The sequence below is a fragment of the Nomascus leucogenys genome, chromosome 1a (genome assembly GCF_006542625.1).
Source record: "Nomascus leucogenys isolate Asia chromosome 1a, Asia_NLE_v1, whole genome shotgun sequence".
NCBI classification, from domain to species: Eukaryota; Metazoa; Chordata; class Mammalia; order Primates; family Hylobatidae; genus Nomascus; species Nomascus leucogenys.
The window spans coordinates 22,020,499-22,034,741 of NC_044381.1; the positions used below are offsets into that span (position 1 = coordinate 22,020,499).

Genomic DNA, 14,243 nt, shown 5'->3' on the forward strand with positions numbered 1-14,243 from the left:
CGTAGATATCGCAGATGCTTCTGGGCTTGCTGAGTTGGGTGACTCTGAACCTTGGGCTCTAGGTTCTCTGAAGGCTTTGCTTCCTGCAAATGCCTTAAATAGGGAACGTACTGATTTCCACTTTCTTAATGCTTCTGGGCCACTTTCCATTTCTGTTTTTGCTTTCCTTCTTGAACTCTTTACATGAGTTTAGAGCCATGTTTCTCAACCGTTTTGTTTTCCATTATTGTCTCCCCCATCTTGTTCCCAGAGACTTTTTAGATATTTTTTCCTAATTGAACCCACCATGAAAATTTAATAACACAGATATAATATGTATCTATTTGTGTACTATATGTGTATCTCTATACTCAAAAAGTACGAAGTTTAATCATTTTATTCAATGCAAGTTTAAAAATAACCAAATGAAAATTTTAAGCTAAAAGTTAAATTTAAACTCTATTCAAATTTAATTTAACTTTATAACTAAATTTGCTTATGGACTTCAATATAATTTATTTACTGATATAAATTTTAATGTATTAAATTACACAAGAAATTTAACAAATTATAAACATTATCTAATGTTTCTAGATAAACATTATACATCTAAGTAATGAATGCTTACAAGTTATTTGAAACTGATAGACTTAAAAATTCAAAATATTTTTATCATTTATTTTTATTTTACTTAACTTTTAATTTTGTTTCATGTGAGAAAATTTTTAACTTCACTAGCTGCTAGATACTCACCTAGAGATTGTCAAGAATTTTTTCTTCAATTCTTGAGCTAAATATTGATGTGTTGAACAACTTCGGTAGAATTATTAAAATATAAATTATTTATATTTCATTTCAAAGCCCACAACACATGGTGTTAAACCATAAGAAACCACCCCATGATCCAATCACCTCCCACCAGGCCCCGCCTCCTACACTGGGGATTACAGTTCCATGTGAGATTTGGATGGGGATGCTGACCCAAACCGTATCAACAGGGGAGAGAGACCAATTGGTGCTCAGCTCAAAAATCAGCAAAGACAGCCTGGGGTTTATACCCAACAAGCAGCATGAGGGGTCAGATAGAAAATCACTAAAAGGAGACATCAAAGGCAGGGGTATCCTTCCTAAGCCGAACATAATTCTTTCTAAAGGCAAGCCAGTGTAATTATATATTGAGTGTGTGGGATGAACAATTTGATCATATATCAAGGGTAAATCAGCTATCAAGCATGGAAGGATTCTCATAAAACTGAGTAAGATTCCTGCTACCACTGGATTTGGCAGACCTAAGAATGGACCCAAAGGCACGAGCTAGTCAATAGGAGAGTTTGGAGGAGACTGACTGAAGTTTGGCAAAGGACAGGGTTGTTGTCAGAAACTTAAAGGGTAAGAGACAGAACTATCTGCTAAACAGTTACAAGGGAGATTAAATTTTATGTCTTTTGAAAACAATACCATTTAATGAAAGATTTTAATCAATGAAATATATATTTTTAAAATTTTAATCAGTAATGTTAAGAATTTTGGAAGCCTATTCATTTTTATCTTGTATTTCGAAACAATTCTAGACCTATAGAGATTTGCAAAGATAGTACAGGGAGTTCTCTTCCCTTCACTCAGCTTCTCCTAATGTTAACAACTTACATAGCCATGAAACAATGATCAAAACTAAGAAATTAAAAGTGGTGCACTAATATTTGCTAAACTTGGCCAGTCGCTGGTGGCTCACACCTGTAATCCCAGCACTTTGGGCGGCCGAGGCAGGTGGATCAGGAGGTCAAGAGATCGACACCATCCTGGCCAACACTGTGAAACCTTGTCTCAACTAAAAATACAAAAATTAGCTGGGCATGTTGGCTCACGCCTGTTGTCCCAGCTACTTGGAGGCTGAGGCAGGAGGATCACTTGAACCCAGGAGGCGAATGTTGCAGTGAGCCGAGATCGCACCACTGACCTCCAGCCTGGGCAGCAGTGCGAGAGTCCATCTCAGAAAAAAAAAAAAAGAAAAGAAAAGAAAAAAGAAAAAACAAACAAAAAATTTGCTAAACTTCTGGCTTCATTGTGATTTCCTTAACTTTTTGACTGATGTCCTTTTTCTGATTTAAGATTCCTTCCAGGGTCCCATATTACATTTCACTGTCACATCTCTTTATTCTCCTCTCATCTATAACATGAGCTGAGTCTTTCCTGACTTTCATGACCTGAAGACTATTAAAGAATATTGGTCAGTTACTTTGTAGGATGTTCCTCAATTTGGATGTGTGGAATTTTCTCATGGTTGCGTTATAGATTTAATGGATGAATACAATGGAGTACATGCTCATTACATCGAATAATATAGGAAGCATACAATATCAATAGCTTATTGCTGCTGATATTAAATTAATCACTTGGTTAAGTTGTTGTCTGCCAGGTTTCTCCTATGTAAAATTACTATTTTTCCCTTTCCATACTGCATGTGTCAGAAACATGTCACGAATATGAGCCCACATTAAAGGGAGGATAATTAAGTTCTACCACATAGAGAACAATGTATCCAAGAATTTGTTGATATATATGAAAACATCACAGTAATTTAAAAATCTTTTGGAGGGGGATACATTGAGGATATGCGGTCATCCTCAATTCCTTCAAAGTTTTGCTCACTTGTTTTATGATTTACCTGTGAATCTTGCCTATTGCAATTATTTTTCTGTGATATTCCATTTTTCTCATTCTTTCTATATTTATTATTTGAAATGTTTCTGAAAGAGTTGGCCTTCCTATCCAATTTATGATTATCCATCCGCTCATTTACTTATATCAGTATGAACTCATGGATATTTATTCTATTATTTGGGTTATAATCAAATACTATCACTATTTTGTTGCTCTACTTGTCCCAGCTTTGGCTATTGGAAGCTCATTCAGGTTGACTCCTGTGTGTTTTTGATGTGCACCTATAGTTTTTGTTTCTGGGCCCTTCCCTATCTTCTGTTACCACAAGATACTCCAGAGTATCCTGGTACTTCCATGCCCTATACCTGGAGTCAGTTATTTCTCCCAGAAGTCCTCATGCATTTTATTGGACGTTGGTTAAATGCCAGTTTAGCTGAGCAAATAATAAATACTAAAAAATGAGAATATATCAATTTTTCAAAATTCTAATCCAGCATAATAAGGTTTATTCTAGCCTTACCATTTTGATTATTTGAAACTTCTTTTCCGAATTCTGAGATATCTGGCTTATATTATCCACAAGATTTTACTTATTTATTTAACCCTAGTAATTCATGTAAAGTACTTCCAGAACAACTAACCAGAATCCGTGTGAGAAACCAATCTACCACCTAAAGCGTAGTACCTATGTACAGCTCTTTCGTCTTCAGCCTTACACTCTGTAGTCACTAAATGGTTGGACAAAATATTTGTCATTTTCAAAAGGCTTATGTCATATATTCATCACATTATTTTTTCATAGTCTCCATTCAACCTTGGTTTCTGTTGCCAATGTGGTTGATTTTTAAAAAATATACATACAGTACAATTTACATCTTTTGTTGAATAGTTCCTCAGGTTTTAACCAATGAACGGAGGCACAGCTTATCTATCTTTACTTGAAGTTTTCTTGTAAGTTTAAAGCTGAACAAAACTTTCCACCAATTTATACCATGACAGTGCCTAAGCATGCAGGATCTGACGTTTCTCCTTTAGGTCATTGTTAGTTGCATTGATGACCCTCCTGGGGTCAGTCTACTGTTTTAATTACCAACAAATATACATCGACTCTCACATATTCCCCAATTTGGAATTCTTGTTGTTCTCCCAGATGATGGAGCCCTCTGAAGGTCTTGTAGAGTATTCTGTGAAGAAGGTGGATTAGAAAACACCAGAACTCAGTCTCCCCATCTAGATAACAGTTGCAATGGCAAAATCTACCTGATATAACTATTTTGGAACTCTGGAATATGTTTCAGGCTTGGAACTTCCAGGGGAAGTCTTGGATATTAAGTTGTGATTAATTTCAGTCAATTTTAGTTTTAATCACATTAGTATCAACAGATCCTCTATAGTTTTCCACCCCTAGTCAGCTGTGCCCATGTTCCAAGAGCAGCTTTCACTGAGCTGATGGGAGCCAGTGTTGGCAAAAAGCATACTTTCTCCAAATATCAGGGACCTGTGGCCTGTTTTCTGGTTGCTATTTTTGATCCCCTTTGTGGCAAGGCCCACCCTCTCCAGCTGAAGTGACTTCTAAGGTATGAAACAGCCAGCACCTTCCCCATCTCCCCCTTTATTTTTTTCCCCTTTTTGGCAACCAGGCATTAAAAACTAGGACATTCAAGGTGAAAGTTAGAGAGTGACTGCACATGCCTAGGGAAAGGTGCAGACTCAGAAACACCCTTCTTTAAAAAATGCTAGAATTTACTAGTCAGTTTATCCGAGTCAATATACAAAAATCAATAATATTTCTTTATATGCGCAACGAACAATCAGAAATTTAATCTTTAGAATATCATTTACAATATTATGAAGCATTTAAAATACTTAGAAATAAATTTATAGGAAGACACGTACATTGAAAAGTATAAAATATTGCTGACAGAAAATAGGTAAGACCTAAACAAATGGAGAGATATATTGAGCGAATGGATTAAAAGATTCAGTAATGTTAAGATATCAGCTGTAGTCACATTGATCTACAGATTCAATGCAGTGTCCGTCAAAATTTCACCAGACTTTTTTCGTAGAAATTGACAAACAGATTCTAATACTTATGTGGAAATGCAAAGGAACAAAAATAACCAAAATAACTCAAAAAGGAAGAAAAATATTGGAGATTTATAATCTCTAATTTCAAGACTTATATTACTAAAGTAATCAAGACAGTGAAGTATTAAAGAGAAACAAATGTATCAGTGAAAGAGACAATAGTTTGCACAAATAGAACCTACTTATACTGTTTATTGATTCTCAACACAAGCACAAAAAACATTCAATTTTTTTAAAATTTTATTATTATTATACTTTAAGTTTTAGGGTACATGTGCACAACGTGCAGATTTGTTACATATGTATACATGTGCCATGTTGGTGTGCTGCACCCATTAACTCGTCATTTAGCATTAGGTATATCTCCTAATGCTATCCCTCCCCCCTCCCCCACTCCACAACAGTCCCCAGTGTGTGATGTTCCCTTTCCCGTGTCCATGTGTTCTCATTGTTCAATTCCCACCTATGAGTGAGAACATGCGGTGTTTGGTTTTTTGTCCTTGCGATATTTTGCTGAGAATGATGTTTTCCAGTTTCATCCATGTCCCTACAAAGGACATGAACTCATCATTTTTTATGGCTGCATAGTATTCCATGGTGTATATGTGCCACATTTTCTTAATCCAGTCTATCATTGTTGGACATTTAGGTTGCGTCCAAGTCTTTGCTATTGTGAATAGTGCCGCTAAAACATACGTGTGCATGTGTCTTTATAGCAGCATGATTTATAATCCTTTGGGTATATATCCAGTAATGGGATGGCTGGGTCAAATGGTATTTCTAGTTCTAGATCCCTGAGGAATCGCCACACTGACTTCCACAATGCTTGAACTAGTTTACAGTCCCACCAACAGTGTAAAAGTGTTCCTATTTCTCCACATCCTCTCCAGCACCCGTTGTTTCCTGACCTTTTAATGATGGCCATTCTAACTGGTGTGAGATGGTATCTCATTGTGGTTTTGATTTGCATTTCTCTGATGGCCAGTGATGACGAGCATTTTCTCATGTGTTTTTTGGCTGCATAAATGTCTTCTTTTGAGAAGTGTCTGTTCATATCCTTCACGCACTTTTTGATGGGGTTGTTTGTTTTTTTCTTGTAAATTTGTTTGAATTCATTGTAGATTCTGGATATTAGCCCTTTGTCAGATGAGTAGGTTGCAAAAATTTTCTCCCATTCTGTAGGTTGCCTGTTCACTCTGATGGTAGTTTCTTTTGCTGTGCAGAAGCTGTTTAGTTTAATTAGATCCCATTTGTCAATTTTGGCTTTTGTTGCCATTGCTTTTGGTGTTTTAGACATGAAGTCCTTGCCCAAAGCATTCAATTTTTAAAAAGAAAAATTGAATAAACAAATAGTGCTGTGATACACATCTCTATAAAAATGATAAATCTTGACCCATATTTTACAGAATATACAAAAATTAAACTTTAAAATGGGCTCATTCCAGTATTTGGGTCAGTTGTTTCCAGGAAATTTCCTCTTTTTAGCTCTGAAGAAAAAGCTGGTGGAAGGAGACAGATTTATACATAGAACAGACTTGGCCACTGTCTCTGGTCTTGGCAGGTAGGTGGCTCTCTCACAGTGTGAAGTTACCCTTGATACCCCAAAACCCAAGGAGATCAGGGAACTCAAGGCAAAGAAGAGCAGAGCTCCACATCTGAGAGAAACTACCCATGACTCTTGGAGCTCCATAAGGAAGACAGAACACCCCATGTAGTGGAGGGTCTGTGGCACTCTTTTTGCACGCTTCAAGGGGTCCTAGGTTTTTTTCAAGTGTCCCCTACACTCGATTTGTGGTATCCAGAACTTTGATGTTTCTGCCTAGTAATTTTCTGTCCACTGACCACCAAATTGAGGAGGCAGGGGCTTGAATGGTAACATGTCGATGATAAAAGAGACCTAGATAGAAAATTGAAGGTGGCAGAAGGAAGGAAGTGCAGAAATAAATGGAAGAACAAGTCTTAAGGGAGCCAGATTGGGAAGATCTTAAGCTTTCCAAAAAGGCCATTGAAGTTTCATATTTCTTTTCAGCAAAAATTATGCCAACAAGAAGGGAGGCAAACAGAGGGATCAAACATATAATTAAAAAGAGGTTTAGGTCTACTGAAGAAACTTCCCACAGGAGAAACAGGATCCCATTTTAAATTTCTTATCAGATTTCAGCAAGAATAAACAGCCAATATTTCTAGCTTTTGAAATTGTTTTCTTTTTTTCCTTTTCTCTTTTAAAACAAAGGTATCTACCAAGTGACTCCAAACAGAAGCCAATTAAGTCTTTTATGATTAACCAAGGATGCATAAGACATCTTCAAAGAAATGCAAAGATGCAACCCTCTCAGAATTCAGTTGATGACATGTAAGCTTTCATGGGATCCCCCAGCATTTTTTTTGGCCACCTGCACATGCCGAAGTGTGTTGTATAGGCAACAAGCCAAGCCAGGTTCTCTTGACACAATATGAGACAAACAGGGACACAATAGCTGTCTATGGAAGGGAAAAGATTAATAACAAATGGGTACTTTAAATCAAAATTACACAAGAATCACAATCCAAGCAAATAATTTTCTCCCGCTATCCTGAATTTGGAAAAAAAAGAAAGAGAAATTTTTGCCTTTCATTCTTGAGCAGGCACTATAGGCAGAGATCCAGGAGAACAGACCTTGATACAAATTCTTAACTTTCTTTGCCAACTTTTTGCCAGCTGTCCCAGGACCTCATCGGTAGGTGGGTCAGTTGCTTCAGCCATCCCATCCTCATCACCAGGACTATAGGGGCAGAAATGGTGTGATCTCTTTCCTTCCCATCAAAAGGGTCATAGCTGACACCGCTTTAACAAAAGACAGGTTAACAAGAGAAAAGCAAAGCATGTTTATTTGATTATAGTTTTATGTGACATGGGAGCCTTCAGAATGAAGACCCAGAGTTACATAAAAAAATTCATTGTAATGCTTAAATTCAATGAAGAATGGACAGACAGCTGTGTAAAAAATGTGATTAGACAAAAAGGGCATCATCTAATGCTAATAGACTGAGTGGGGAAACCCAGCAAGGCCTTTGTGGTCAGATTTTTCTTGACCTCTCCATGCAGCATTCCTTCCTCCCTGGCATGGGATACAGCTCCTTTTGCAATGGAGGTCTTATAACCTACAATTGAACAAGATAGTTCAGAGAATTTCTTTAGAGCCAGTTCTTACACAGAAAAGTAAGAGTAGTAATTTTGGGTTTTATGGCTCACTTTGGTAAAAAGGAGCCTTGGGAAAGGGGGTTTCTAGTTTTTATGGCTAACCTCTAGAGAACGAGGAGTGAGAAACAGGAGAGGAAAAAAAGATCAGAGAGAAAATTTGCTTCTGAGGCTGCTTCTGAGACCATCACTTTTGAGTATTGTTTTTTTCTGAGCCCCAACAAAAGTAAAGAATGGGATTCAAGAAAACAGGGGAAGAAGGAGGGAATTCTGCTAGGTATCAGAATCAGCCAGTATATATTACGTATATTTTACTTCAGTTTAGGGAAACAAACGGAATATATTACAAAATATATTACATATATTTCATAAGCTAGCATTTCCTGACTAAATAAACAAATCAAACTTACCTTCGATGTGAAGGGTGACTATTTTTCAATTTTCTCCAGAATGCTTCCAAGAATTCTGTTTTTTAGACTGTCACGTTCTCGAAGGTAGTAGTTACTGAGTTTGAGGAGAGTGTTCAATATTCTGATATATATGTATAAAATAAGAAAATAACCATATATCCATAAAATAAGAAAATGATAGCCATATGTGTGTATGTATATATCAATTTCTAGATATTCATGTATAGATATATGATGTTGACTGTGTAGCTTGAGGAAAAGATTCAAGAGACCCCTCTGCAGTTGCAGGCTCTCCCTCCCTGCTACCTCAGCAATTCACACACACTCCCTGGGAAATACGTCCATGAAAATATGGTACCAATTACAGGAATGCCTCTCAAATTCTACCAAAATTGACACATTTGAATAAACAGACTTCACTAGGTCTCAGAGAATAATAATAATAATATTGTTTTATATTTCTTATCTTCTGTAGGATTTTTCCCTTTTGCTAACTAGGTACAGTTTTTACTGCTGAGTTGAGGAGCTGTCAAGATTACTATCTAAAGTTACAGTAAGAAAATGTTGATTTGTTAAAGTTTGAACTCTGATATTAGGAATGAATCTGTGAAACTAAGATTGCACTGTCAAGAGTTTAATGCACTAAGAAACATGATATTTTTGTGAATAGTATTAAGTTCCAATCCAAACTGGCAGTTCTGTGTATCCCCAAGAGTCCCAATATATGTGGGAGGGGTGATCCTAGGGAGCGTAAACTGGTCTACACAGTAGGCTGTGGGCAGGGAATACATGTTTCTCTGTCCCTATAACTGGAAATCCCAAAGAGTCCATGCCCTGACTGCAGCCAGAAACTCATTCTCTTTGTAATAGACCAAGGGTAAGGAAATACACTTATGACAGCATGAGTATCTCTTCTGGCCAAGAAGTAGCCTTTTTGCAGCATGGGGATAAATCCCCAGAGCTGGTAGAATTTCTTCATAGATCAGCAACCTGCCCTCCAGTTTTGGTTGCTGCCCTTATCACACTTGGCCTCAGGGGACTGTCTTCCCCTGAGAGTTTTGCAGGAGCCTACATATAAACTGAATTCTGCTTTCTCTTTCCTTTTTGCTAAGCTACTATTGTGTCATATTTAATGGAGATTCTAGAAAACTCCTTTTGCATGTGTTTCTGTAAAACCTAGAAATTTTATTTCACTTCTGCTTTCTCCTTGTGGCATTCTGCTGTTTAAGGAAGCAATATGAAGCCAGAACCACAATAGAACAGAAAGCTGCTCTGTGTGAATGGGCAGGAAAGTCAAGGGAATGAATGACCAGGGTCCCATGGGAAATCCACCTCGGAGAGCAAGGAAGCCCTGGTGATATGGAAATGCCTCCTGCAATGCTGAGAGCCAGGGAGGGAATGTGTCAGGTGCCTAAATCAGTAAATAAACATCACATGTCTTCTGCACATCAATCTATATGCTTATTCTCCTGTCAGGTATTTATACAAGCCAGCATTCCCTGACTGAATATAAATAGGACATTTCTTTGAAATGAGGGGTGAGCATTTTTCAACCATTCTACAGTTGCTGACAGAATCTAGTTTTTTTTAGGCCGCTTCCTTTGGCAGTGACTTACAGAAATTTAGGGCACAGGTCCTAAGAATTTTATAGAAAGATAAATATTATCCTCATCTACAGCTGTATGAAGAAAATAGGGAAATACCTATCATATTTTAACTTCTTACTAGATAGAAGACACAGTGGTAGGTGCTTTAAAATGCATGTTTTTTCTAATATTCACAACTACATAAATATTTTAAACCTAATTTTTATGAGAAAAGTGAGGCTCAGTGAGATTAAGTGGATTGATCAACATCACACATACATCCAAGCAGAATGAAATTTAAACGTTAAAGTCTTTAATGCAAATTATGAGTGATTTTGTCGGTTTTGTTTTCTGGATTTCTATTACAATTGCTAAATCTCCTTGTACTCGTGAATTATACACAACTCTTTGGTACTTTCTGAATTTCCATGGTTCGGGTTGTATTTTTAGCTGGTTTGACTAATTTTTTTCTTTCCCTTAAGTATTGAGGAAGAGATTCTCTGATCCAGTTTCCCAATTTAATTTGTGAAGGACGTTTGTCAGTTTATATGTTTATGGTAATTTAGTTATTTTTGTATTCATGTAAGATTGTAATATTCATAAAATCAGGAAAAATTACCAAGGAGTATTATAAAAGATTTCTTATCGTATCTGGCTCTACCAGAGAATTGCAGTCAAATTGTAGTAAACTACCATGACAATGGCGCAAGTTAAGTAACTTAATTAAAGCCAGTAATTGTGGTAACCACTATATTATCAATATTAATTGAATATTTTGATGAAAGATTGAATTAGTTATCTATTCCTGCCTAAATAATTAACAAAACTAGGCATCTTACTGATAGTCACAGTAGTATTAATTAAAACTGATAAATTACTATTGTAATTAAATATGCCATGACTTAAAATAAATATATGAAATATATTAATGTCATTTGCCAGTACCTCAATTACATGAAACCTATTCAGAAAAATATACATTGCAAAAAAGGAAAAACTATGCACAGAAAAAATAACCCACATCCTTTTCTAATCCCATTTTATTTCTTTCTCCACTTCAGTTCACTAACTTATCTTATTTAAACTTCCTCCAATATGGCTTCTGTGTATTAATTTTACCCAATCAATTCTCACTAAGGGTGCCAATGCCATCTATTTCCCAATTAGTAGGCAGTTTCAAGCCACACCTTGGGCAAATCCACTGAATCCTCTTCTCGGCACATTTATTTCCTTTTGTTTCTTATTTTAAGATGGGGTCACTCTCCCTCTGTCTCCCAGGCTGGACTACAGTGTTGTGATCATGGCTCACTGCAGCCTTGAACTCCTGGGCCCAAGCATTTATCTTCCTAAATACAGTTTCATTATCTTTCTCTGTGTTGCCTTCTAATGTACAGCCATTCCTTTGTGGCCGTGGATGTTTCCTTTGCGGCTTTTCTCTCCCCTCCCTTTAAAAGTGAAAGTTCCTCAGAATCATGTTTAAACCTTTTTCCCTCTCTACACTCTCTCCCGACACCATGACCTTCATTTCTTGGCTTTCTCTTATCACATATAAACCCCCCAGCAATCGCATTCCTTGCAAATTGCAAACTTATATATCTAACTGGCAATGGACATTTTCTAATAGATGTATACTAGTCAATTTAAAGAGAATATCTCTGTCTTATTTTTATTTCCTCACATGCCTCAATCTACCTTCTGCAGAGAGAAATCATCAGTTGTTCCTGCTTCTCTTCATACCATTTACCATAACTGATAATTAAGTATGATTACCATTTTTAGGTTTTTTTCATACAAAAATCAAATATACAAGACAGCAGAATTGTATTTGTTAGGTTCACCTTGTTATCTTGAGTATAACATACAACCTGGTTTACAGAAAGTTTATTCTTACTTATATCTTGAATATAATATTGATGGATAAATGAAGTGTACCAGTTATTCTTTAATCAGGTTGCACAATTAGGCTTGGAATTTCATTTTAAAGAATAAACAAGTACAAAAAGTTTCCATAGCAAAAGTTCAATGAACAACACAAAATAAATTTACCAAATACAAATAACATATTTTATTATATTAACCACTGTGCAAAGGTGCACATGACATAATATGAACAAAAATAAGTTGTTTTATAAATAGTTAAATAAATAATATTTTAAAAATATTTAAATAGATAATAGATCAGTCACCATGGTCATCTGTAAGGGACTAGTGCCTTAAGAGCTGAATACAATGTTGATTAATACACCTAAAAACATTTGAAAAGATTTAAATTGTGTCATGGTCATAGCAGAAACATGAGTCTTTGAAATGGCAGGTCATAAAAAGGTGATCTGGCGTATGAATCAATGAAAATCACTTCCATGTTGAACCAGTTTTCATTCCTTCCTCCTTAATCTTTCTTGCAAGTTTGTTGATAAAGAGAGGGATCTCATGATTTCTGCTCTGACAACCTCCCAGGCACAAGGGCTGTATTTCTTCTCTTTCAGATAGAGAGTGATTCTTTGGAAGTATTTCCTCACAGCCAGAATGGAGTCCTCCTTCATCAGGGGAGTCTCTGTCACCCCCACCTCCTGCATCACACAGGCTTCCAGGTCATTTAGCTGCTGGTAGAGTTCAGTGTAGAATTTGTCTAGGAGGGTCTCATCCCAAGCAGCAGATAAGTCCTTTGTGCTGAAGAGATTGAAGATCTGCTGGATCATCTCATGGAGGACAGGGATGGTTTGAGCCTTTTGGAACTGGTTGCCAAACTCCTCCTGGGGAAATCCAAAGTCATGTCTGTCCTTCAAGCAGGAGAAAGGAGAGATTCTCCTCATTTGTGCCAGGAGCATCAAGGTCCTCCTGTTACCCATGCTGTGGGTTTGAGGCAGATCACAGCCCAGAGAGCAGCTTGACTTGCAGCTGAGCACCAGGAGGGCCACCAGTAAAGCAAAGGTCAAGGCCATTGTAGATGTTGCAGATGCTGCTAGACTGGTTGAAATGGGTGAGCCTAAACCTTAGGCTCCAGGTTCTCTGAAGACCTTGCTTTGTGCCTAGCCTTAAATAGGGAACATACTCGTTTACATTTTCCAAACGCCCCGTGTTACTTTCTACTTCTCTTTTTGCTTTCTTTATGCACTCTTTACATGGGTTTTAAGCTGTTTTTCTCACCACATTTTTTTCATTATTGTTTCCTTCCTCTTTTACCCCAGAGCCTTTTTAGAAACTTTTTTCTGATTAAATCTCCCATTATATTTTAATCACATATATACTGTGTATCTATTTACATATCCTATGTATATCTCTATTCTATACATTAAATTAAAAAGTATAAAGTTAATGTTTTTTATTATTGCAAAGAATGATAAAACAATTAAAAATTAAATTAAAAGGCTATTGACGTTTTACTTAACTTGATAACTATATTTTTAGAGCAACTTTTTTGAAAATAGGTTTTTGTGGGTACATAAGAGGCATCTGTGTTTATGGGATAAGTGAAATATTTTTATATAGGCAGACAATTCATAATAGTCACAGCAGGGTGAATGGAGTATCCAATGCTTCAAACGTTTATCATTTCTCTCTGCTACATACATCCCATTTATACTATTTTAGTTATTTTATAATATATAATAAATTACCATTAACTGTAGTCATCCTATTGTGCTATCAAATACTGAATCATATTCATTTTTTCTAACTATATTTTTGTGCCCATTAACCATCTCCATTTTCCCCCATATGATCCAGCAATCCCACTACTGAGTATTTATCCAAAGGAAATGAAATCAGTATGTCAACAAAATATTTACACTCCCATGTTTACTGCAGCACTATTCACAATAGCTAAGATTTGAAAGAAACTTAGGTGTCTAACAGATGAATGGATAAAGAAAATATGGCACTTATACACAATGGAGTACTACTTAGCCATAAAAAAGAATGAGATCCTGTCATTTGCAACAACATGGATGGAGCTGGAGGACATTATGTTCATTGAACAACATTAAACCCATTGATCTGCACATACCTAATCACACTTGAATCTCTAGGACAAATTCCACTTGGTCATGATGAATGATTGTTTTAATGTGTTCTTGAATTCAGTTTGCTAATTTGTTGTTAAGGATTTCTGCATCAATGTTCATCAGAGATATTGGCCTATAGTTTTCTTTCTTTTTAATGTGTCTTTCTCTGGTTTTATTATCAGAGTAATACTGGCCTCATAGAATACATTTGGAAAGATTCTGTCCACCTGTATTTTTTTTAATAATTTGAGTTGAATTGGTATTAGTTTTTTAAATATTTGGCAAAATTCATCAGTGAAGCCACCAGATCCTGTGTTCTTTTCTGGGAGACTTT

At 36.3% G+C, this 14,243-nt stretch overlaps 1 protein-coding gene across 1 annotated transcript; it reads right to left on the reverse strand.

Annotated features, from left to right (window-relative positions):
* Window positions 1-11,777: 11,777 nt before the first annotated feature.
* IFNA2 (interferon alpha 2) lies at window positions 11,778-12,910 on the reverse strand. The gene has a single exon (XM_003260365.3). It carries the CDS (start codon window positions 12,845-12,847, stop codon window positions 12,281-12,283), a length of 567 nt encoding a protein of 188 aa, XP_003260413.2. The 5' UTR covers window positions 12,848-12,910; the 3' UTR covers window positions 11,778-12,280.
* Between the last annotated feature and the right edge of the window lie 1,333 nt (window positions 12,911-14,243).